Raw genomic sequence first — 24,635 nt, forward strand, 5'->3', positions numbered from 1 at the left:
AGACTGAAGGAATACTAGACTAGTACTTATAGACGATCTACGAACACCACTAAGGAGATCGAAACTTTGCCGTTTGTCTTTATCTTATTGGAAGGGCTCTATTGTTGGTAGGGTTGTAAGTGCAAATGGGCAAATGACACTAATGCCCAATTGAAATAGCTAACGCAATGCCTACTGCCTAGCGGCGTTTTTTAAACGCTAGCATCCCTCATCAGCAACCTCTGTGGGGCCTGGGCCCAAGGAAGTCTTCAAATTTAAGTAACAAGCTCCTAGACGTACGGAGAGCTCATCTGCTGGTCAAGAAAAGCCCGCCCATTTTCGTCTCTGCTTATTGAAGCTCTTCGCGGGCAACGAGCGCCTATGGAGTCCAGTGATGATGCTGCTGTTGGTCTCTTTGCAATCGGACCTTCTACAGTATTGGGGCGTGCCATCGCCCTCCGCTTGCTCATGTGCGAATCTTTCAAGGACATCCGCTTGGCCCTCCTTGCTCGCTGTCGTCGGGTTGGAAGAGCTTTGTGGTCTGCCTATAAAGTTTATGGCTTGCGCCTTTTCAACATTCTCTTTCTGCCTCTCAACCCTCGTAACCCGCACATCCTCTTGACGTTGGTGGTTGGATCTGCTCTCCTCCTGCGGCGCTCACGCATGGTGCGGGTCAAGGCAGAGTTGGCCTACCGAAGGAACTTTTGGAAGAATGTAATGAAGTGTGCCTTCACGTATGAAGAGTGGGCTCATGCAGCCAAAATGCTCGATAAAGAGTGTGGACGACGCAAGGATTCTGATCTTTATGATGAAGACCTTGTCAGGACTAAGCTCCATGAGCTCAAGATGCGTAGTAAAGAAGCCATTGTTCAGGACATCTTGTTTTGCCTTAGGACGGACCTCGTCCGAAATCTTGGAAATATGTGCAATCCGGAGCTCCACATGGGAAGACTCCATGTGCCTGAACTCATCCAAGATTACATAGATGAAGTCCGATATCATCTCAAAGCAGTATGTGATTCAGATTATGAGGATCTGCCGCTGGATGAGAAGCTTGCTTTTATACGGGAAACAAGGCATGCTTTTGGTAGAACAGCTCTTCTTTTGAGCGGTGGAGCGTCTTTGGGAGCATTTCATGTGGGTGTGGTGAGAACTCTTATTGAGCATCGTCTTCTTCCACGAGTGGTAGCAGGGGCAAGTGTTGGTTCAATCATGTGTTCGGTAATTGCCACAAGGACATGGACAGAGTTGCAGAGTTTTTTTGGAGATAACATGCCCACCCTACAGTTTTTTGATCAGTTAGGTGGAATATTCACCATTGTCAGTCGATTGTTTACTAGAGGTGCAGTCCATGAGATCCGACGTTTGCAGCATATGCTAAGGGAGTTGACTCAAAACATGACTTTTCAAGAAGCATATGATACAACAGGCAGGGTGCTTGGTATTTCAGTGTGTTCTCCAAGGAAGCATGAGCCTCCGAGGTGTTTAAATTATCTCACATCACCTCATGTCGTCATATGGAGTGCTGTGACAGCCTCTTGCGCTTTCCCTGGGCTTTTTGAAGCTCAAGAATTAATGGCCAAGGATAGGCACGGCCAATTGATTCCATATCATACACCAGTACAGGTCAGTCGAAAGGAACAAAGTCTGGGAACGCGACATTGGAGAGATGGAAGCTTGGAAAGCGACTTGCCCATGGTTCAACTCAAAGAGCTTTTCAATGTCAATCATTTCATTGTTAGTCAAGCCAATCCTCACATTGCTCCTTTGCTTCGGATGAAAGATATTATCCGAGCCTATGGAGGGGATTTTGCTGCAAAGGTACACCAACAATCTCTCTTCTTTCTGTTTTTTGTGTGCATGTGTGTGGCTAATGCTTTATACAAATATGGAAATCGCACTTAGGTTCAAATACTTGAAATAATGAGTTAATTTGTGTGCTTAATATGTGTGTGTGTAGATTTTGTTTGCTGCATGTGGATGCACAGATAGGTGCAGATCTGTTTGTTCCATAAAAATTTTCTGCATACACGACAACAATCCTAATGTCAATAGCTATACCTCTGTTTGTATAGCTAGGAGTTTCCAAATTTGAAGAGCAGTGGAAGGGCAGAGTGTCCTGATGATGGTCAATGGGAGGAATGAATGGCTATCATGCAATGGTTGGTGCTGATAGAGACCAAATAAAGCATGCCTAAGTATGGTTGACAAGAACTGCATGCTTCACACTAGACAATTACTCTGCAATATTAAACAAACTCTTGCAAGAACTGCATGCTTCACACTAGACAATTACTCCGCAATATTAAACAATGCAAGAGTTTGTGGGTAACTTAAAATCCTTTGTGTGCCACATTTAAACCTTCAAAGGTAGCCCAAGCTCTCTCCCTTTTTGTATTTAATTGTTCAGGCTACATCATTTATGAAGTTTTGTGTACAATTAGCTGCAGTGGAAGATCATAAGTCCTGTGGGAATATCACGAATAAGATTTAGTAAGGAACTGGTGTGTTGGTAATTTTAAGGAACTGCTATATAGGGTAATATCAACTTCAACTAAGATGGTAAAGGTAGCGACTAATTTGCTGTATGGACATGCATTGTTTATGCTTGAGTACATTGTTTTCTGACCTTGGCACATAGGAATGGAAACCCCTCCATAAGTGTCTAGTTGAATAATTGAACAAGGAAACAGGCAAGTTTATGTGGTGGCTAGGCGTAAAAGAATACTGCAAAGGGATATGGATCCAATGGGTGTAGCAAGGGAGATTAATCTGGAATGTGATACGAGATATCGGCTTTACGTTCCGCGTATTCGGATTTGCTATGTGAGTTGGGGTGCTTTTCTCATGGAATTTCTTCCAGGTTTCTGCTGAATCTCTGCCCCACAAAGAGCAAGGAGCAAAGTTGCTCTCAACACTTTGGTTAAGGAAGAACTAAATAGAATACTTGCTCCTTGGTTTCTGTGTACCATGAACATGTAATTCTGATTCACAACTTAGGGGATCTTATGAACTGGGGAAACTTCTGAACAATTATGGTTGGCCAGTTGGCCAAACTATATGGGTTGGTGCTGGAAGTAGAGGGGTACTGGATCCATACAATCAAAGATGCACTGCTGAGTTTGAGGAAAACTGGCAATTATGTCAAGGAGATAATTGCAATGTATCGGTATTGAAATAGTGAGTGCATGGGACATAGAGAAGTGAGAAAAGTCTTGCAAACATAACGTGGGCTCAAATGGTGCACGAAAAGTCTTTGCTAACATGAAACGGATGAAAGTGTCACCCGTAGCAACTTTTGATATTCAAAAGAGGAATGAGAAAATTCTTATGCAGATGAAGGGGCTGAAAGTGTAATCAAAGTCGACGATGCGGTAGCGTAGAGACCAAGGAGAGAATGCTGGAGAGAGAGAGAGAGAGAGAGAGAGAGAGAGAGAGAGAGAGAGAGAGAGAGAGAGAGAGAGAGAGAGAGAGACTATGGACTATGGAACCAACGAACCTTGGCAATGAATTGATGGTAATACAATGGGGACTAGGTGTGCTGATATAGTCACCTCAGTAAATTGCCCTACCCAGACTTTGACAAGTAAGTAAAATAAATACCTAAAGCCAAAATAAATAATGGAATCACATTGGGCTATTCACTTGAGATGCTCCAAACTTTAGCACCCTCTCTGCAGCTCATAGTGGACATAAATGGTGAGACCAAGTCGATGAAGAAGCTACCATGGACACCGCTGTCATGTTGGATACACTTGGATTTGCTAGTATCAAAGTGTCACCTAAGAATTATGCCATTTTAAACATGAGTTGCCTTTTAGAAAGTTGAATTGTAGACCACACTACGTCCAGGAATTTCCATTCGTGCACCGTGAACACATCATGTCCAGATACTCCAAGATAACAAACTTTGAAACACATCCTGTCCATAATCCGGCCAACAACAATGGATTGGCGCACTCATCCATAGTGTTTAAGATACATCTGATTGGTTCCTTGCCAGATGTATGTGCCTTGAACTCCAACCCACGGGTTCAAACACCAATAACTTGAACTCCGACACAAGGGTCCAAATTATTTTTAGGGAGCACTGCGGGGAGCCCTTGTCAGCGTAGTCTCCACCATACCAGCAAATTCCTTGTTGTCCTTCCCTGAGTCATTATCATTGCTTTCCTCATTATGCTTGCCTTTGCCTTTGCCTTTGTAGAGCCTCTGTCTTTGCCTTTGGATGTGCAATCTCTAGACAAATGATCGTGCTTCCCACAGTTGCAATAATGGCTATTTGGTCTTCTTTATGGAATCCGAAGCAGCACGTGCTTCCACACCTTTGTCAAAAATTTGAATTTTGCCTCGGGTAATTTACACGGCTTCCTCCTCAATGAGGAAAGAGTCGAGCTCATCAAATTCCAGCTTTTCCTTTGTGATTTGTAGCCGAAGTGTCCTAGATACTGTTTCGGATGCCTCAAGCAATTTCGTTAGTACCAAAACAACTAATTGAGTAATGGTCAATGAGCTTTTCATAGCTAACAGTTGATCACGAATAACCTTAAACTTCATAAGAAATGATTGCATGGAGTTTCCGGGTGGAAACTTGAACTATCCAAGAAGGGTGATTGCTCGCATCGTAGAATCCCGATCAAGCTTTCAAACGAGCTTGAACCACATATTGGTGGCAGTTTTTAAAGTCTGTATGGTTGGAGAAATTTCCTTTGTAAGAGATTCCGCAATGGCCAACATAGCCTTCACATTACTCGCATCCCAATCGACACACGATATTTGATACTCGTCATCTTAAAGGCGGTTGTAGGTGTTATTGGGATGCCTCGTAGGATGGGGCTCTAAGCCATCGACTATGTCCCATAAGCCTTTTTGTCTGAACCAGAGTTGCATGATCAAGTTCCAATGGGCGTAGTTATCGCTGCTCAATCTGTCGCGTGCTCGCAAGCAAGGAGGGGCCATGTTGAAGTTGCAAGATTTGGAAATGATACCTTCTCGCACTCCAAACAGTGGCCGCAAAGTTTAAGCCGCTTCAGAAAACTTTGCAAGGGGGAAAGGAGCTCTGCTCTGCAAATTCACTCCAAAAACAAACTCCAAGACAATCCGCAAAGGGTGTCACCTCCAATGCCCTAGGAGGGGACTCAAAAGCCTTTGGCATGTAGCGTTTTAAAACGCTATGGTAGGAGCCTTTGGGTCATCAGCAGGAGGGCCACGGTGTTGCCGTCAAGGAAGAAAAGGGTTGGACGTTGTCGGATGCGTTTCGGAGCATTGGCGGGGAAGGGGACGTCGCCCAAGCAGCAGGCAGCGTTCCAATACATTATTGCAAGGGGAGTCGTCGCCGTCGCGCCAAGTAGCAATGTCGGGGGTGTTTCGAAACGTTGGCACTGCTGCCCTTGGTTGCCGTAGGATGCTCAAGCGTTTTAAAACGCTGTCATCAGCAGGGTGTACTGCCCACGACAAGGCAAGTTAAGCGCCAACGAGTCCTGTAGCGTTTCAAAAACCTTGGGGCCGCGGGCAGAGGCTCCGAGATGTAGTGTTGCAAAACGCTGGCTGCAGAGAGAGAAGAGGATAGCGCCGCCGGTTAAGTGAGGGATCTCCACGGTTCTTCTTAGCGAGTTGCCTTGCTCCACCAAGGCTTCGATAGCATGTCAAAGTCGACGATGCGGAAGCGTAGAGACCAAGGAGAGAATACACGAGAGAGAGAAAGAGAGACTATTGAACCAACCAACCTTGGCAATGAATTGATGATAATACAATGGGGGCTAAGTGTGCTTATATAGCCACCTCAATAAATTGCCCTACCCAGACTTTGACAAATAAGTAAAATAAATACTTAAAGGCAAAATGAATAATGGGATCACATGGGCTATTCACTTGAGATGCCAATCGTAGCTGTTGATTTTAAAAAGGAAGGGGGTGGGTGGGAGATTGATCTTATGCTTCTTAGATTGGAGAATCAAATTGTAGGCTCTCTTTATTCTTGAGGATGTAGACGTACTCTTAGGTTTTGAGTTTGTGAATGGTAGTTTATTCACAAATGTACTCATCAAATGTTGGAATTTAAGCTATTACAGGCTGCCAAGAACCTGAATGTAAAATGAGTCATATGATCTGTGTAAGGTTCTTCCAAAGAGGTTAGCTTTCTTTTAGAGCGATTACCTTTCTACCATTTTCAGAACCTCTTTCGATGGTATCGGAATCCTTTCTTTCAGTGGTATTAACAGCTGGCTCATCTGACAGAAATGTACGTGAAGCAGCTACTGTGGTTGCTTCACCTTAAATTTTCATCTTGTTTTAACTCTTTCTGAAACATGCTTAGCTTTGCTTTTAAATGTGATTAATAAATAAATAAATTTTTTGAGAACCTCTGTTCATGGTATCTGAAACTCTTATTTGTTCTGAAAATCTTTTCTTTGATGGTATTTCAGCTGGCTCATCTGACAGAAATGGAAGTGAAACATAGATGCAGTCAGGTGTGGGAGTTGGGGTTTCTTATGGGCGGGATCGCTAAGCTGTTTGCTCAAGATTGGGAAGGGGATGTGACTATTGTCATGCCTGCCACTCTGGCACAGGTCTCTACCAGTAGATTCTAAAAGTTTGAATAATTTTTTACATAGTTGTAGTTTATCCTGCACCTATGATTAAGTATTGGTGATATGCTTTCCAGTTTGCAAAGATTATACAAAATCCTACGCCACTGGAGCTACAGAAGGCAGTAAATCAAGGTCGTCGTTGCACGTGGGAGAAACTCTCAGCAATTAATGCTAATTGTGGGATTGAGTTAATGCTGGATGAGTGTGTGTCAGAGCTTAATAGAAGGCGCAGAATGAAGAGGACTTTGGAGAGGAACTCTTTGCAAATGTCTGGGTCAACAACAAGGTCCTCTGGAGCTAAAAGAATCCCTTCATGGAATTGCATTGCACGGGAGAGTTCATGGGGCTCGTTGGATGAAGAAGCCATGGTAGAGTCGGTACATGCATCTGGAGGACCATGGGGTGGTCCTTCGATAGGAACACTAAAGTCTTCGCGAACTTATTATGATGGAAGTGATAGTGAGAGTGAGAATATGGATCCTAGTCATTATTCTTGGACTCGAGCAGGTGGACCGTTGATGAGAACTTCCTCTGCATCACAGTTCATTCAAGAACAGGGAGGGGAGCTGCTTTTTTGTTTGAACAAAGAAGATACTAGATCTCATGATAGTAGTGATGAAACAGAGATTTCCCATTTGGCCTCGATGGGTCAGCAGACCGTTCAAGCACCCCTCAAGGAAGTTTGCATCAGCAGGCGTGGCAACAAAATCTGTGACAAGAAGTTTGGTATGCTCAAGCTTAACACACGGAAATTTGAAGATAGTGATGGAGAAGAGCCTGACAATTGTTTGAGCAGTGCGTTCCCTTCACCCAACAGCGACGGAGCCTTTTCTGGATTCAACGACAAGAATGGTGTCCACTTTATTCTCCAACCCACTGGTGGCAGTGGTAAGTTGAAAGAAAACTCCAGTTGTAGGGTTTTTTGGTTGCCTATGAATATTTTGTGTGTGTGTGTGTGTGTGTGTGTGTGTGTGTGTGTGTGTGAGAGAGAGAGAGAGAGAGAGAGAGAGAGAGAGAGAGAGAGAGAGAGAGAGAGAGAGAGAGAGAGAGAGAGAGAGAGAGAGAGAGAGAGAGAGAGATATGAAATGAAATGTTATATTAACGTCTTCAAAAGGCCAAAGTGACCTATGAGACCAGAAAGTTACAATGTGGTGGATCTGATACAAAGTCAGAGTCAGAGTAACAAGATGACAACAATGACAAAAATCAAATGACAAATGTCACAATAAAATACTATGGAATCCTAAACTACTAGGTGTGAACAGCAGCTAGCTGGGATAGCTAGATCACAAGAGATCCAGCATCGGTCGCTGGCGGATCTCATCAATCTCCTCCATGGTCAGTAGTTTGACCGGGCGTCGTGCATGTCGAGCCAAAGTGATCTGAATCCTCTGATGCAGCCTCCGCCGATGCTGTGTAGTCCTCCGTAGTCGTGGGCGTCTGGATCTTCCAAGCTCAGTCGCTAGGTCGATCAGTGTGCCTCTGGTGTGAGACGACGAGCTCTGCTGTGGTAGTAACTCCTCCGGGTGTCCAGTGGTAGCTCTAAAGAAATCTGTGATTTGTCTCTGGGACTGGCTAGCCTCTCCTCTCATCAGGCTCTCTCTGTGTCTGCGTAGCTCGAGCAAAAACAAACCCAAGCATCTCTGATCCTCATACTGCATGACTCTGGAGAATGGTCCAAAGTCCTCTTTGAACAAGCAATGGAAGCGGCCTCATATCTCGTAGTAGACGGGGCAGTGGCATGTGTAGTGCAACTCTGTCTCAGGCTCGATGTCACACAGGGGCATGTCTTGGCCTCTGCTGGTACTCCGCTGTATCTCCAAGTCTCGATCCGCAGCCGATAGCACATCGTATCCCATGAGACAAGTGGGTGTCCATGTATCTCGGCCTCGTCACAAAGCCATCAACCGTAAGCTGGAGGAGATGCTCTCTGTAGAAAGCCATCTTCGTGCCCAGCTCCTGTGCTGGTTGTATCCATGTCCTCCTGGTGTCTAGTTGAGTCAAGTCCTGGCGGATGAGCCTGGTGATCTCGGACTGTGTAAGAGTCAGAGAGGGTGCATCCAGTGAGTACTGTAAGGGAGGCAATCTGTCTATGTTGAACCCATGCGCCTGGAACCATGATGTCATCTCCCCATACCAGCATGCTGTATCTCCCTGCATGGCTAACTGTCGAGAGGACTCAAGTGCAAGGCGGGCATATCTGTCTTTGGGAAGTTCCCACATGCGGTGTATGAAGGAGACCGATCTGGTGAGCGCCTCAACCACTAGTGGGGGGGCAGCTAGCTCTGCTCGAACAATAGCACGTGGTACTGAGGCCTTGGCTCTAATGAGCCGCGAGATCATAGAGACCAGAGGCTTCTCCATGTCCCCCCATCCATCACTGCGGCATGTCCTCCCGTGATGATCTAATGAAGGTCCCCAGATCTCAGCTCCATAAAGTAATGCAGAAGCCACCAGAGTGTCAAAGAGCGAGAGCTTCGTCCTAGGCTCCTGAAACTGATCCGTGAACACATCCTTTCCAATCTACCCAATGCTGCATGGGTTCTGGTCAGTCTAGTCTCTGCTGCCCTCCTCAATGAAAATGCTGGCCTACTGAAGACCACTCCGAGGTAAGTGTACGCATCTGTATACTCCACAGTCTCCTGGCCGTATGTGAATGCTGGTGCTGACCTCCTGATCCACTGTGGGGTGGTATTAAATACCATGACCTTGGTTTTACCAAGGTTGACGGACAAACCACTTTCCTGAGCAAACCTATTCAAAGCATCGTTGCATCCCCTCCAGAGAGTCGGAGATCAACACAATATCATCAGCATATAACAATAATGGAATCCATGTCCCTGCCAGCTGTGCACCTCTATCACCATCTCTCTCAATGTAGTCAGAAACCTCATCCACATACATACCAAATAGAGTAGGAGAGAGCGGGTAGCCCTGCTTCACCCCAATAGTGGAGTGAATCGGTGTGGATAGACCCTCTGAGGTGCGTACTTGCCCCACTACTGACCTGTATAATGCCATGACCCCCAAATGAGCTCTGTGGGTACTCCCATCTGCTGTAATCTGCGCATCAATCTAGCTCTAGGCACTGTGTCAAATGCTTTGCGGAAATTCACAAAGCTACAATAGATCCGTCTCCCATGTGATCTACCCTCCTCAATGATGGCTTTGAGTGTCAAGATATGGTCAAGAGTAGAAAAACCCCTCCTGAACCCTGCTTGCCCGGTTGCGCGTATCCCCTCCCTCTCTGCCCATCTACTCAGCTGCTGCTCAAGAATAGATGCGTACAACCGTGCCAATGTGTATCCAATCATGATAGTGCGATAATTCCCAGGCTCCATAGGGTCTCCCGACTTGAAGATAGGTACAATAGTAGATAGGCTCCAAGTATCAGGCAAGCCCTCACACATGGCACGGTTAAACATCATTGCTAGAAGCTCTGCTAGTAGATCTCTGGCATGTGTGAAATGCTCAGCCACTAAACCATCATGATCATAAGCTCTCCCAGTCCTCATCCTGTCAATGGCCTTCCTCACCATCTTTGCGGTGAAAAAAGCACATGTGTGTGGGCATGGATCGAGAGAGAGAGAGAGAGAGAGAGAGAGAGAGAGAGAGAGAGAGAGAGAGAGAGAGAGAGAGAGAGAGAGAGAGAGAGAGAGAGAGAGAGAGAGAGATTTAATGAAATTAAATGAAATGATATCTTAACGTCTTCAGGACGCCACAATGACCTAGGAGACCAATCCGTTACAAATTGGTGAGTCTGATACCATGTCTGGGTACAAAAAAGAGGTACATAAAAGTGATACTAAGATGAATCTCAAAGTGCTAGCTGAATTGTGTGGGTATATGTGGGTGCCCCAAATAAGAGGATGATATAATGGGTGGTGAATCCATCCTCATCTGCACTCTGAATGTCGAGCCAGTGTGGCTCGAATCCTCTGCTGTAGTCTCCGTCGATGCTATGAAGCTCCTCTCCTCAGTTGTTGGTGTCTCGATCTCCCTAGCTCCAGTGCTCGGTCAATGAGAGTACCACATGTGTGAGTATGAGCTGAGCTTTGCAGTGGTTGCTCCTCCTTTGTGTGTCCGGTGTCTGGTGTGAAGAAATCGGTAATCTGTCTCTGGGATTCTCTCTTCAGGTCTCCTCAGTAAATTGTATCTATGTCTGTGTAACTCAAGTAGATATAGTCCAAGACATCTCTGGTCCTGATAGCTTGTGACGCTGGAGAAATGTCCGAATCCTTCTCTGAATAGACAGTGGAAGCGACCCCTATCTCGTGATACACTATGCACTGGCGTATATAATGCATCTTCGTTTCTGGCTCTGTGTGGCATAGGCGGCATATCCTGTTGGGTGCTGGTATCCCTTTGAACCTACCAATCTCAATATCAAGTTGGTGAGGATGTCGGTATTTGACCAATGGCACACCGTAACCTATGAGAGAGATGTGTATCCATATAGCTGGGTCGAATCACAAACCCATTCTGTGTGAGTTGGAGAAGATGCTCTCTATAGAAAGCCAGCTTTGTGGCCAACTCCTCATCGGCTCTATCCATGTCCTCTTGGTGTCCAACTTGGTCAGGTCTTGGCGAATGAGTCTAGTAATCTCCACCCATGTAAGAGACAGTGATGGTGCATGAAGGGAGTACTGGAAGGGTTGTAATTTGTCCATGCTGAAGCCATGTATCTGGAACCATGATGACATTTGTGCATACCAGCATGATGTGTCCCCTTGTATAGCTAACTGTTTGGAGGACTCAAGGGCCAATGTGGCATATCTGTCTCTAGTAGTATCCCATAAGCTGTGCATAAAGGAGACTGATCTGGTAAGCGCCTCTATCTCCGTAGGGGGGATTGCCAACTCTGCTCTAATGATCTCGTGTGGCACGGAGGCCTTGGCTCTAATCAACTGAGAGATCATAGATACCAAAGGGCCTCTCCATCCCTCTCCACCCATCCTGACCTAGAGAGGGTTCCCAAACCTGAACCCCATAGAATAGCTGAAGCTACCAATGTATCAAAGAGCCAGAGCTTTGTTTGGGGTTCTTGGAACTGAACTTGCGAACACACCCTCTCCAATCCTCCCAAGGCCACATATGCTTTGGTTAGTCTAGTCTTTGCTGCTTTCGTGAAAGAAAACCTTGGCCCAGTAAAGACCACCCCAAGATAAGTGTGTGCATCTGTGTACTCCACAGCCTCCTGACCATAAGTGAATGTAGTGCGACCCACTGCGGTGTGGTGTTAAACACCATAGCCTTAGTTTACCAACTATCCTCCCCAAAGCTATGTAATGCATCCAAGGTCACTGCATACCCTTTGGTGAGTTAGATGGAATCCATGTCTCTACTAGCTGGGCACATGTGTCACCCTCTTTGTCAATGTAATAAAAAACCTCATCTATATACATACCAAATAGTGTAGCGGACAATGTACAACCTTGTTTCACTCTAATAGTGGAGTGAACTAAATTAGATATCCCCTTTGGAGTGCGTACATGTCCCATCATTGATTTGTAGAGAGCCATGATCCCCCAAATCAACTCCTCGGACACTCCCATCTCCTATAGTGTGCGCATCAATATGGCTCTAGGCACCATGTCAAATGCTTTGCGGAGATCCACAAAGTTACAGTAAATTTGTCTCCCATGTGCTCTACCCTCCTCAATGATGGCTTTGAGTGTCAAAATATGGTCGAGTGGAGAGCCTCCCCTAAAACCAGCCTGCCCTCATTCTTTGCCCATCCGCTCAACTGCTGCTCAAGGACTGATGCATACAATCGTGCTAGTGTGTGTCCAATCATAATAGTACGGTAGTTTCCAGGCTCCGTAGGATCACCTGCCTTGAAGATAGGCACAATAGTAGACAGTCTCTAAGTCTCAGGTAGACCCTTATACATGACACGATTGAATAGAACTACAAGAACCTCTGCCAACATATCTCTAGTATGTGTAAAGTGCTCTGCTACAAGTCCACGTGATCATGCCCTCTTGGTCCTCATCTTGTCAATGGCCGTCTTTACCATCTCAGTGGTAAAGAAGGTACTAGTACATGGGCATGGCTCAGGAGGATCTGGAAGGGGTGTCTGTCGAGGGACCGTATATAAGGAAGTTGCATACTGACGCCACACATCAAGGGAAGTAATCATTGGGGGAGGAGAGTGCTCATAAAAGAGACGCCATGCCTCTCTTGAGTCTCTACTCAAGAACAATTGGTATAAGTCTCGCTCCATTTGAGCTAGGAATGCTCGCTTCTTACGTCGCACCAGGTGCTTGAAGGCTATCCAAGATTGTTTGTGTTTGACGACCCCTAGAAGAAAATCCCTTTGTGTCACAAATTGCTGACGTGTCAAAGCCTAAAGAATGGAGACAACTTACAGATGCCGGCCGAGGGGCCTAAACCCTAAGAAGAACAAGTAGCAAAAGACAAGAAGTTCTACCAACTTATGGGGACCCCGTTCGATGGGGCCCCAGTGACATAAAGGGATTAAAATAAAGCAGGACTCACACACACACACTCACACAAAGCTGATGACGTGGTAGTTGTATGGAAGTTCCGGAAATTACGATGGATGATGACGTGGGAGGTTGTACGGATTTCCGCCTTTTGCGTTGGCTGATGACGTGGCAAGCTATACGGATTTCTGTAAATTACGCTGGCAGCTTTTGGCATTTTTGGGACCAGAAGCTTTTGAGTTTTGAAGGCTTTTCACTGTAACTGCTTTTTAGGCCAAGGGCCTTTAAATATGAGGTTAGGGCTTATTCTCTGGCATGCTTCCTAGAGAAGGTGAGAGTCTGGAGTATCGGCTTGTATTGTGTTGATGCAATATAAAGAAATACCGAAAGGGGCGCCAAGGTTTGGGGCCAATACTCTTTGGGGTGGAATTCACCCACTCTCTGTCGCGTGTCGTCTCTCTATTTCACTTCAATTGTTATTGAAGTGCTAAAAGTTTGTTCAGTCTGTTCTTTTGGCACGTGGTGCCCGTCTTGTGACACTTTGAAGTTGTGGTCTCGTCTCTTTGTATTCCTCGCTATACCAACTATTCTGAGGTATGCTTCCAGGACGACGTCTCTGATCAGGTTGTGTGTGGGTATGCCTCTGTTGTTGCATCATGCGACGTCTTAGTCAGTAAAATGGTGATCTCCTCTATTGAGAGTCCTGGCTTGGCTGCTACACGTAGGCGACCATAGATCTCCTCTAAACAGAGACAGTCTTTGGTGTAAATGTATAGCGGGTAAGTGTCCTCCCTCTTGACACACTGTACTGGAAGGATACTGAAAGTGTCAAGAGAGCATGGTCCACTGCTACACTCAATGGTTTGGGTCCTACTGTGAAATCCTGAATGCAAAAAATGAAGCTCGACTGTGCCATGACGTAGGTGCTGGCCCCATGCCTGTGTGGGAAACAAGTAAACCCAGCTACAACGGGAAATTGTTGTAGGCCATTGAGTATGGCCAAACCATGTGAGGTCCCCATTTCCATCAGATATCTCGCATACTTGGTGTGCTCTTTTTCCTTTGAGCGTCTGTCAAGCCCCATATCGTCAGTATCTCATCTAAGGTATCATAAAAAGCTGTTTGATGATTTCTTGTGCGAGCATTAACGTCCCCCAAGAGAATGATGTCACCATCTTTGGAGAACTCCCATATATCCTCGTCTAATACCGAGAAAGGGGACCCCAGACTGTCCTCTAGGTGTTGTCCTCTAGGTGCGGCATACACTGATGTGCTAGGGGCAAAGTAATATATAGCAATGTACAAGAATCTGCTTGTCTCAACCCTTAGTCTCACCCACATGTATTTGGGCTGATCATCTCTCCGAACAATGTGCACAAGTGGTTGTAGCTCCTCTTTGAATAGGACTCCTACTGTCCCTGTGCTCCGATCTCGTCTTTGCTTGACGAGCTGTCTCCCACCTATATCCAGTTACATGTCGCATAGGCTGTCTTGGAACCTGGTGTGTCTCTGAGTAAAAGACTGTCTCTCCCCATAAAGCTGTCCACAAATGCCACTATACAATTCCATGCTACCATCTTTAGTGTGGTCCCATAGGTCTTGCACCGTCATGCGGAGCTCCAATATTACCACCCTTCCATCTCGGTAAAAGCAATCTTACCTTTTTCCCTTGCTGTTTTAATATCCGGCATTACCTCTTGCATATGAGCAATCTGCGAGAGCATGAGGTCATCTCCAAGAAAGATGCCCATCTTTCTAAGAGTTGGTCTCTTCTTCAAAAAGCCTTTCTTCGCTTCCATGGAGGGGAAACGAAGGATAAATGTCCTTTCCTTTGGGGTTTCCCCATGCTTCCTATCACCAGCGTGTGACTACTATCTATCCTTTTTGTTGATTTGTTTCTTATTATTTATTCATTTTCACTTTTTGGAAACACTCCTCGGGAAATCTAATTGCCTTGCATTGCATAGCTAGTGTGGAACTGTTCAGAGGGAGTCCAGGCGTGAGGGCAAGAGAGCACTAAGGTTGGACAAGGACTATGGTTAGCCAAAGTGGGGTCATTGACTAGCCAAAGTGGAATCCTTTGCTACAGAGGCTACATTTCAGTTCTTGGTGTGGCTGCAGTGTACAAAGAGGGTCAGATGACCTAGAAAGATACAATGGCAGCATCTCCTAAAATTTAGGGAACTGCTATTTTGGGACATGAAAATGTATTCACGTCATTACCTCCGGAATGACAAGGGGAACATTTTATTACTCTACCGTGAAGTCAACTGATGCACCAGTTGAGAGATTTTTAAGCGGGAAGCCCAATGCGGGAAAATTGCATGTATGAGTGCCAAGTGGCACTTTTTGGCCAATTTACTAAGTCTGGGAGAAGAGAACTCGCAACTGACTTTGTGGAGCAGTTTTGGAGGCTGTTAACTATGATTTTCAGTCATTTCTCTCCATTTTTTAGCTTCCCATGACTTTATCTAGGACCAGTCACCGAGGAGCTCATTTTCAGCATTGGAAGGCGTCAGATGCGTGTTTACAGGGCTGTTTTACTGCGTTTTCAGCAATACGCAGGTTCTGGCAGCCATGAAAAACTTTCCCTTTTTGCATCTATTTGTTCACAGATGCATTACAGGTCAAGCACAGAAGAGGAGACACTCGATTTATGCTGGGGGATGCTTCATTGAGAACCGGTCACAGGTTGAGAGCTATGGAGTGCTTCCTTTCCCTCTTATGTACAGTGCGGTGCCAGGAGTGATGCCCTGCACGCTACGCACTGCCCTCTCTCTCCCCTATGGTAGTATGTTATGCCCCTCTAGTGGGCTTTTCAATTGACCAATGTACAATTGTGTGGGTTCATGCGCGATTGTCGAGGCAAGAGCCTCTTGTACAGGTACTGGATTATCTAGCGGCTAATCCCCTGCAGGTACAGGTGATTCGGAGAGGTTTCACGTGCGAAATCTCGTCCGATTCAAAGGGCAAGTAGCGGCTAGCCCTACAAGTGCGGGAGCTCGAGGACTTGCTACGGATGCAACCGACACGCGAAATGGAGCCCAAAACAGTGAATTACAACCTGCTGTGTGTTTTTGCAGGTTTAGGGTTTTGGTCCTAAACGGACCCTAATACCCCCAAGAGGTTCGGGGACGCAAGGGGACTGCTGTACAGGTGATCTGGCGTATTTTAGGGGCAGAAAACAGAGAATTCAGCGTGCTGCAGATTCTCGCCAGGTTTTTCAAAGTGTCCGTATGCGTCGGGAAAGTCATCCAATGTGTGGGGAGACTGACTGTGAAGGGTCCTAGTACAGTCATGTTGCCGAAATCAGGCCAGAATAGTTGAAATTTAGCCAATATTGTGCGGGGCAGCTTGTAGGGAACCACAGCTTTTATTCCCTCTTTTAAAGAATAAAGAAATACCGAAAGGGGCGCCTAGTTAGGGGCCAATCTGGTGTCGGTCTTCTCATACAGGTGCAGTGTAGCAACTTGTATCTCTTTCCCCTTTGTTGTGTCTTGAAAGTACAGGTAAAGTGGGCGACAAATTAAATGGGTGAAAGCAAATAAGGTTTAAGTCAAAGGTCTACCGCCTTTTTGGATTGAACAGGCCGGTTTCACTTCCACTTTGCTTATAGCCCACTCTCCAAGCCCTCGTATGCATCGGCTCATTTACCCCCATCATAGTCACGAGTTCTTTTACCTCTTCTTCAACATTATCTTGGTCTTTGAGGCCACAAATCCTCACATGTAAGGCACGCACACGCCTCCTTTGCTCCTCTTCTGGTGTCAGGTTAATGTTGGTGGGTGTGGGTTGTTCCTTGCCTTTTCCTTTCTTAGCGATCTCGATCCATTTCTCCGCTTTTTGTTGGGTCTTTGTAATAACATCCACCCATGAAATCGTCATTTCTTTGTGTTGCTCCTCGCCTTCTTTGATGGCCCGCATTTGTTCTTTAATCGTGTTGAGTTCTTCAACTATTGAGGGTTGAAGCTCTCCCTCTTCGAGTGTGTTACGTGATTGCAACTCTGCAAGCTCCTTGAGTAATACATTCTCCTCATCTTGGGCCGTCACACGATCCTCAAGTGTGTTTATCTTGCTTTCGTGGGCCGACTTGTGTTCTTCGAGTATCTTTATTGCCCAAGAGGTTGCAGTTGATCTTGTTAATGGTCTCACACATTTCTTCTTTGCATTTTGGAATGGCATTCTCCAAAGTATCTGTCCTTGCCATTTTGCTTCTTCATGTTGGAGAACCACAAAAGGAGAGGGAGAGGAAGAAAGTTCTTGAGAGAGAGAGAACACTATGGATATGGGTATGGGTGTTTCCATACATGTTTCTTGCTCATAGGTGTTCCCACATCAAGCATACATGTCTATTCCACACCTAGACAGAGTCCTTGCAATTTTTAGTGTTTTTGAAACGCTTCCCGCAATTCTGAAATGCTTCTGCACTCTAAATGTTCTTGCTTTTCTGGATTTTCCACAGATTTTCCACTGTAGTCCCTCGTGCAATTCTGAATTTCCCTCAAAAAAAAAATCTAAAACACACTCACAGTAATCCTTCTTGTAATTCTAAATTTCCCAAATCTATAATTTGCAAGCAGGGGGGTGGGGTGCAAACGTGAGGGCTGGTAGCTGAGATCTGCTATACATGGGGGAGGGGGGGGGGGTACGAGAGAGAGAGAGAGAGAGAGAGAGAGAGAGAGAGAGAGAGAGATCCTTGAAGGTCAAATTATGACCTATGGAACCAAAGACCGTAGCTACAGGGGACGGAGGGGACGGAGCCTAGAGACGGGGGACGCCCGGTTCCGGGTCGGGGACGGGTGGGGACGGACAGCAAATGGCCTGCCAAGTGGGAACGCAGTCAAAACGTCCCGGGGACGGCAAGGGACGGGAGGGGACGATAGTCAACTTTTTTTTTAATTTGAAAATTTGATCGATTCTAGTGGCTAGTTTCTCTCCAACAGCCATATGTTTGAACTTTGAAGCACCCCAATGGTTATAAAAGCCACCCTTTGGGTCCTCATTTCTCGATGTTTTATGAGCACATTTGCGTCTATATGACTCATGTTCTTTAGTCTATTTAGTGTAAATTTGTGGTCAAAGTGATGCTCTATGTGTGTAGGTCAAAAAATGGCAAAAAAACTTTGTTTTTTTTTGCCGTTCCGACCCCCGTCCCCGTTTCTTGACTTTTGCCATCTCGTCCCCGACCCCGTTCCCGACCCCGACCCGCCGTCCCATGTAACTATGCCAAAGACACATATCATGTGGGGTGTGGAGCTGATAAGTGAATCTTGATGCCGAATGATTGTGGAAATGAGCGTGCAATTGAGAGTCCACATCGTGGTTGGGAGAGGAATGTGTGTAGAGAGAGCTCATGGTTGAAAATGTGGGGTAAGCAAACTCTCTAATGTGATCAAAATCTGAGCACCTAAGTAGGGTGTAATACTCAGACTCGCGAACATTTTGGGGACATAGTCAATGAGACTCCTTGCTGGTGCCCCAATGCCTTGTCTCGCACTCTAGGAGATGGGTTGGGGCATATACGGGTGGGTGCGATTCCCTCGTTCGGAGAATTCCCTCGTTCGGAGAAGAAGGTGGTTTTGTAGTTGGAGGCAACATATGTGGTGTAATGTATGAAGCGTGAACCTATAGATTTCTCCCAGGTTGTGATACATTGGCGTTGTAAAAAGCCTCCCTCACTTTGAAGTCTATTTAGGCATCATGAAGCAAGTGTAATGCAACCCATCTTCCAAACCACTTTTTGACGTCTTGCATCCATTCCAAACTCAGTATTTTGCTTTTTTGCAGGCTTTGGACTTGCTTCTCATGCAATTCTCGAAATGAATGCACGAATCTCTTGCTAGACTTACACCACTCTGCTGCTTCTCTTAGGTCTAGGACATACATGCATGACTAGTATGTCTCCGGGCTGGCCACCCATTGCACTGTCCGGGTGCCCACATATATTTCCTTTATACCATTTTTTTTTTTCCGAGAAAAAGATCCTTCTATTAGTTAATGAAAGCTGCCCATAGGGCTACATCCACCTCAGCAAGAGAGGGCTACAACAAACATGATGGGGAGACTCTCCCAATGAAAAAACAGCATATATACAATGGGGCTAAATCAAGAGATGGGAGGAGGGAAAAGCCACACAGGTGGACAGTAGTGCCATCTGAGCATCCCCTGGACCATGGAGTAAAACGGCCCAGGGCGCCAGAGACGAAGGAAAGCCTCGCGGCGCTCTCGCATGCGGTCGGAGCTGCCCTGTAGTCCCTCAAGCTGTCCTCTGAGAGTATGGATCAGCTCTAGCCAAAAGTCACGAACAGTCTCTGCTGGTATTACAAGGCAAGCCTCAAAGATGCGGAAACAACGGGCCCGCCAGATGAACCAGAGAGCTAGGCCGCCGATGAGCTCCCAACACTCCGCTCTCTCACTGCTCCACTCCTGTGGAGTAAGGTTTGCAGCAGGCTGGAGTGTAGGTCGACCCCCCTGTATCACTATCATCCTGCTGGTGGAAGATAGCTCAAACTGAAGTGCCGGGCCCGTGAGGGTGGACCAAGCCACCGCCCCCCAAGTGTACTGTCGAGCCGTGGAGAGGGCAGGCATCAGCCGAAGAACTCGTAGCCACACCTGCTGGGCCGAGAGACAGTCCCAAAGACAGTGTCGCTGACTCTCCACCAACTGGTCACAGGCTGTGCATGCGGCCGAGAGACCACTATGTACAAGCCAGCTCCCTACTGCTGTGGCTCTGTGTGCAACCAACCACTGGAACAAGGTGACGCGCCTCGGCTGTTTGGAGTCCCACAGCCTCTGCCAAAAAGCTGCCAAGAACTCAACTGTGAGACCCTCCTCCTGCCAATGACGTGCTGCAACGGGGCGGGCCTCTCTCTGTGCTGCAAGTATATGACGTCCAAGCCGAACAGTGTATTGAAAGAAAGGGACTCCTGGGCGGTCTGCAGAAGAGAATGGGTCCCTCCATAGCCACTCACCAGGATCCCACTGTACTCGTGCCAGTGGACAACACTCCCAAGCCCATAGCCTCCAGTGTCCTGTCTCAAGAGCTGCTGGGTCAGGGTCTATGACGCAAGTCCTCCCACAGATGCCCACAACTCGGATCCTCTGGAAACAACACTCTGCTACCTGCGGGGCCTCTACTGCAACTCTCTGTAATCGTCCCCCACCCTGAAGCTCGAAGAACAGGGCTGGGACAGTCTCTGAGCAAGCCCTGACTGAAATGAGAACCTCCAGTCGTGTGAAGGCTCCCATCCACCGGGGTGCTACTGGCTCGAGAGGCGTGAGCCAATCAGCTGGAACTGACTCTGAGATGTCCTGACACATGCTCTGAACCCCTCTCATGCCCTGTAGTTGGACAACCTGCACCTCCTCTGACAAACCTGTGAACTCTAGCCAGTCACCTAGAGAGCGCGCTGGACCTGCTGCCATGGGACCCCAAGACACATGAGGCCTACTTCCAACCAAGTGGCCTCTCTGAGTGCTAACCATGGGGTTCCAGACGAGGGGCTGCCGTAGGCGCTCCTCCGTGCACGTCGGTTGCCGCTGCTCTAGGCCACGCCGCAATAGCTCCCAAGACCAAAGCAAACTCACAGCGAATCGGTCCTCCAGTCTCCTGCTCAAACCAACTCGGCGCAACTCTGTAAAGATCCATCTGGTCGAAGGTTGCCAAGGGCCTCCTGCCTGAGGCACCCTGGCACGAAGCCTCTGCAACAAGAACTCCTTCGAGGGCTCCTCGCCTGGAAGAAGTCCTCTGACGACGAACTTCCCAAGAAGGGCTCTGCTCTGCTGTGCTGGATCAATGATCCCAAGCCCTCCCTGAGAACAAGGAAGTGTGATGACCGACCAAGCCACCTTGGCTCGGGCAATCTGAGTGTCGCGACCAGACCAAAGGAAGTTCCTGATCAGCCTCTCTACCTGGCTGATGCAAGAACTCGAGAAGATCCAGCAAGAAGTGATGTACCACATAGTCGCCAACAACACCTGGTTGGCAACTACTACTCTACCAGCCAGCGAAAGTCGTGCTGAGCTCCAATGTAACAGCTTTCTCCTGATGGATAGGAGAAGAGGAGCAATCTGCTGCTCGGGGGACAAATCCAAACCAACCTGACAACCCAAGTACCGAACTGCAGTCCCTGGAGGAATCCACCTGAAACCCTCTCCTGGCATCCAATCTGGCACAGGAGCACTACCAACTGAGAAAGCCACTGTCTTTCTCCAGTTGATCAGTGCTCGATGCACAGCAGAAGGTCTCCAAAGCCTGCCCACATCTGTGTAAATTGGCCTCCTGGCCCTCTAAGTACAAGGCTAAGTCGTCGGCAAACTCAACGTCCAGAAGCTCATCTCCCCGTATAGGGAGTGCTAAGCCCCTCAAACCAACCTGCTGTGACACCAAAAATCTGCTCATCGCCTCCGCATAGAACAGAAAGAGAAAGGGGGCAAGAGGACAACCCTGTCTGACCGATCGTGTGAGCATGAAGCGCTCACCTCTACCTCCTGCCAAAAGCACCTGACTGTGGGCCTGTATGTACAAAGCTGACACCCCTCTGATCCAAGCCTCTGAGAAGCCCATCCTGCGTAGCGTGCCCTCTAGAAAGTCCCAGTCAACTCTGTCGTATGCCTTCTCAAAATCGAGAAGAAGAATCACAAGGTCCTCCCCACGGAGCCGTGCAAGGGCAGAAGCCTCCCAAAAAGTGAAGATGTTGTCAAGGATACTGCGTTCCTTGACAAAACCTGTCTGAGTCCCATGTATAAGGCTCTCCAAAAGTGGTTGAATCCTCAAACTCAGAGCCTTGGCAAGAATTTTGTAGGCTGAGTTGAGAATGGTGATGGGACGCCACTGTCGAATCTCATCCAAGGAGCCACCCTCCTTTGGAATGAGGTAAATCAGGCCCTCACTCATGCTATCTGGCATCACTCCTGTGTGCAGAAGGTACTGAAAGGCACTACAAAGATCTGGGCCAAGCAGGTCCCAGTACTCCAAGAAGAAGCTGAAAGTCAGCCCATCCTCACCTGGACAGCTACCACGAGGGAGGGCCCTAAGAGCCGTGTGCAGCTCCTCAAGCTGAAGAGGTAACTCAAGCCTCTGCTGCATCTCCTCAGTCACAAGACAAGGCATCTGTGCCCAAACCTGCTCCCTGCATGCATCCTGTCTCTCTGACTCGGGCTCAGCCGACAGTAGCTCACGGTAAAAGTCAGTAGCAATTGCACGCATATCCTCTGGCTCGCAAATAGCTGACCCATCGGGTCTCCTCAACTGATTGACCTTGGCATGCGAGTGCCGAGGTCCCACTGTCTCAAAAAAAACACCTGTCACTCTGTCACCCACCTGAGTCCACTGAGATGCCTGTCGGTGGAAGGCAAACTCATGGCGCCTCTCCTCTGTGCAAGCAAGCTCCTGTCGAGCCTGCTGTAGCTGCTCCTCCAACCATGGACTGTCTGGATGCTGCTCCTGCATCCTCTGTAGTGAAGCAATGCCTCGTCTGAGACGTTGCTCCTCCTCTCTCGCTGTAGCCCGTCGAGCCAAAGACTCCTGGAGAAAGAAGTGGCTGAGCTGAGCTAGGCCTGAGGCCACTCTATCTGCAGGTGGAGCCTGGCTGTCCATGCCCTCTGTCCATAGAGCCTCGATCCTCTCTCTGAGTGCTGAGTCCAACAAGACCCGCTCTGGGATGCGAAGCATCGTGCTCCCACTCCTCTGCCTGTCTGCCACTGTGAGGATCACTGGTGCATGGTCCGAGAAGGATGTCCCTGCCAGGATGCCCACTGATCCCCCCAAGTCACTGAAGTGGTCACTAGTGTAGAAGCGATCTATGCGCGATAGATTCACTCCTCCCACTCTGCGGTCCGATCTAGAGAAGGCAAGACTCTCTGGAGGCCTCACAAAGCCAGAATGCTGCCATGTATCCGAGACCCTCAACGTCGTACAAAACCTCTCCCAAGCTGCTAACTCGACTCCATGCAAAGTAGCATGGCTGCCTCCGATTCTGTCAGAAGGGTCCTCCAACATGTTGAAGTCCCCTCCTACACACCACTGGTCAACCTGTGGCAAAGACTCAACAATCTGTGACCAAAACTCTGCACGAGCACTCGCCACATTGGACGCATAGATGTTCAGGAAACCCACAAGGCTACCCTGAACCTGCATAGTAATCCACTGAGCCCTGCCTGGTACAATAATCCCTCTGCCCACAATGGCCTGCTGTAATGAGTTCGCAATAGTCATACATACCCCAGCCTGGATGCCTCCAAGTCCAAAAGCAGTTGACCAAAAGGTATCATAGCGTCCACGCAAAATCTGACCACATCGCCGAATGCGGCTCTCAGACAAATGGTGCTCCTGAAGCATAAGGAGATCAATCTCTCCTCCCACAAGGCATCGCTGAAGCTCCTGGCGCAATCGGCCCCGTTGTCGTTGAAACTGGGGCCCATCGAGTCCCTGCACGTTCCACGAGACGATCCTCATGGGGAGCGAGAGAGAACAGATGCTGCCGCAGCAGCAAGACGAGCTATCTTCGAAGCAGGCTTGGATGGGGAGTAATCCGCATCCGAGCGTCCTCTAGATAGGCGAGACTGCAGTGAGTGCCTGGTCCAAGCCCAAGTAGAGCGAGCCGTGCGTAAAGCAACCTCCTCTGTCCAGGAGTCCTCATGAATGAATACATAGCAAGGCAAACACTGCGTATCAGCAAAAAAGTACACCACAATGTGTCTACATCTTGCTGAATCTGGGGGTGTCACCGCAAACTTGGCCAGTGGCCACAAAGTCTGCAGCAAATCTGTAACGCCAAGTTCTCCCATGTGGTGAGAGAACTCGAGAACCTGTGTATGCAACCATCCCACCACTGAGTCGAGGGACCACTCTGTCTCAGTCCTGCCACAGAGGGGGAAGGAGAAACCAACTGCTGAGTCCAAGGCCTCTGTCCCCCTAGCGGCGAGGAACAAAGCGTGGACTCTGAAGCAGGCTGCCTCGTGGTCTGCTGCGGAATCGCCAAGAAAACGAGTAAACCCGTAATCGAAGAAATCCCAGCGGCGTCGAAGGTCAAAGCTCGTCAAACGACGAGGGATAGCTGCAAGAGGAGATGTCTGAATCTGCAATGGGGGCCGCATGAAGGGCTGACCCTCTCTCGCTAGGCGACTCGTGGCGAAGGCGCTGCCAAGAGATCTCCTGGCCACCGGCAAGGGTCCAGTCTCCTGAGCCGACTGTGGTACTGAAGCAGGAGGAGGGGGAGAAGGGGCTGGGGGGGGCGGGGGAGAGGAGAAGCAGGGTGGGGCGGTAGAGACATGGGGGGGGCGAGGTGGGGAGTGAGCGGTAGCAGAGGGCGGGGGAGGGCATGAGGAGGAGGAGGGGAGATCGGAAGGCGGAGCGGCTAGCGAGGGTGAAGCGGAGGTGGAGGCTGGCGTAGGGGGCTCCTCCTGCTCAAGAGGACCAAAGCGGTTCCCCGTGGGAACCCACTGCTGCTGAGTAGGCACCTGGGGGCCACTCTGAGTGCCAGGCTGTCGCTGTGGCCCATGGCGTCGACGGCCACGGGCCTACTGCCACCCCTCCTCCGCTGGAGCCCCAAGCTCGGAGGGTGGCGCTGAATCTGTGCTCTGTCGCTGGTTGTGGCTGCGGCCTAGCCTTGGCAGG

General features: G+C 48.2%; 1 protein-coding gene across 2 annotated transcripts in view; it reads left to right on the top strand.

The window, feature by feature from the left end:
• Window positions 1-219: 219 nt before the first annotated feature.
• LOC147444589 (triacylglycerol lipase SDP1-like) overlaps window positions 220-24,635 on the top strand; it is a 40,922-nt gene continuing 16,506 nt past the window's right edge. The window contains exons 1-3 of one of the 2 annotated variants that reach the window (XR_015190048.1): window positions 220-1,800; window positions 6,405-6,548; window positions 6,644-7,457. Coding sequence is in view for 1 of the 2 variants with exons in the window: in XM_086527135.1 (XP_086383261.1) it covers window positions 361-1,800; window positions 6,405-6,548; window positions 6,644-7,457 (2,398 nt within the window). In the remaining variant the exon portion in view is untranslated. The remainder of the gene's footprint in view (window positions 1,801-6,404; window positions 6,549-6,643; window positions 7,458-24,635) is intronic. The other variant, XM_086527135.1, reaches the window with a different exon arrangement.

The sequence above is a fragment of the Adiantum capillus-veneris genome, chromosome 13, assembly GCF_014529385.1.
Source record: "Adiantum capillus-veneris isolate H3 chromosome 13, ASM1452938v2, whole genome shotgun sequence".
Lineage (NCBI taxonomy): Eukaryota > Viridiplantae > Streptophyta > Polypodiopsida > Polypodiales > Pteridaceae > Adiantum > Adiantum capillus-veneris.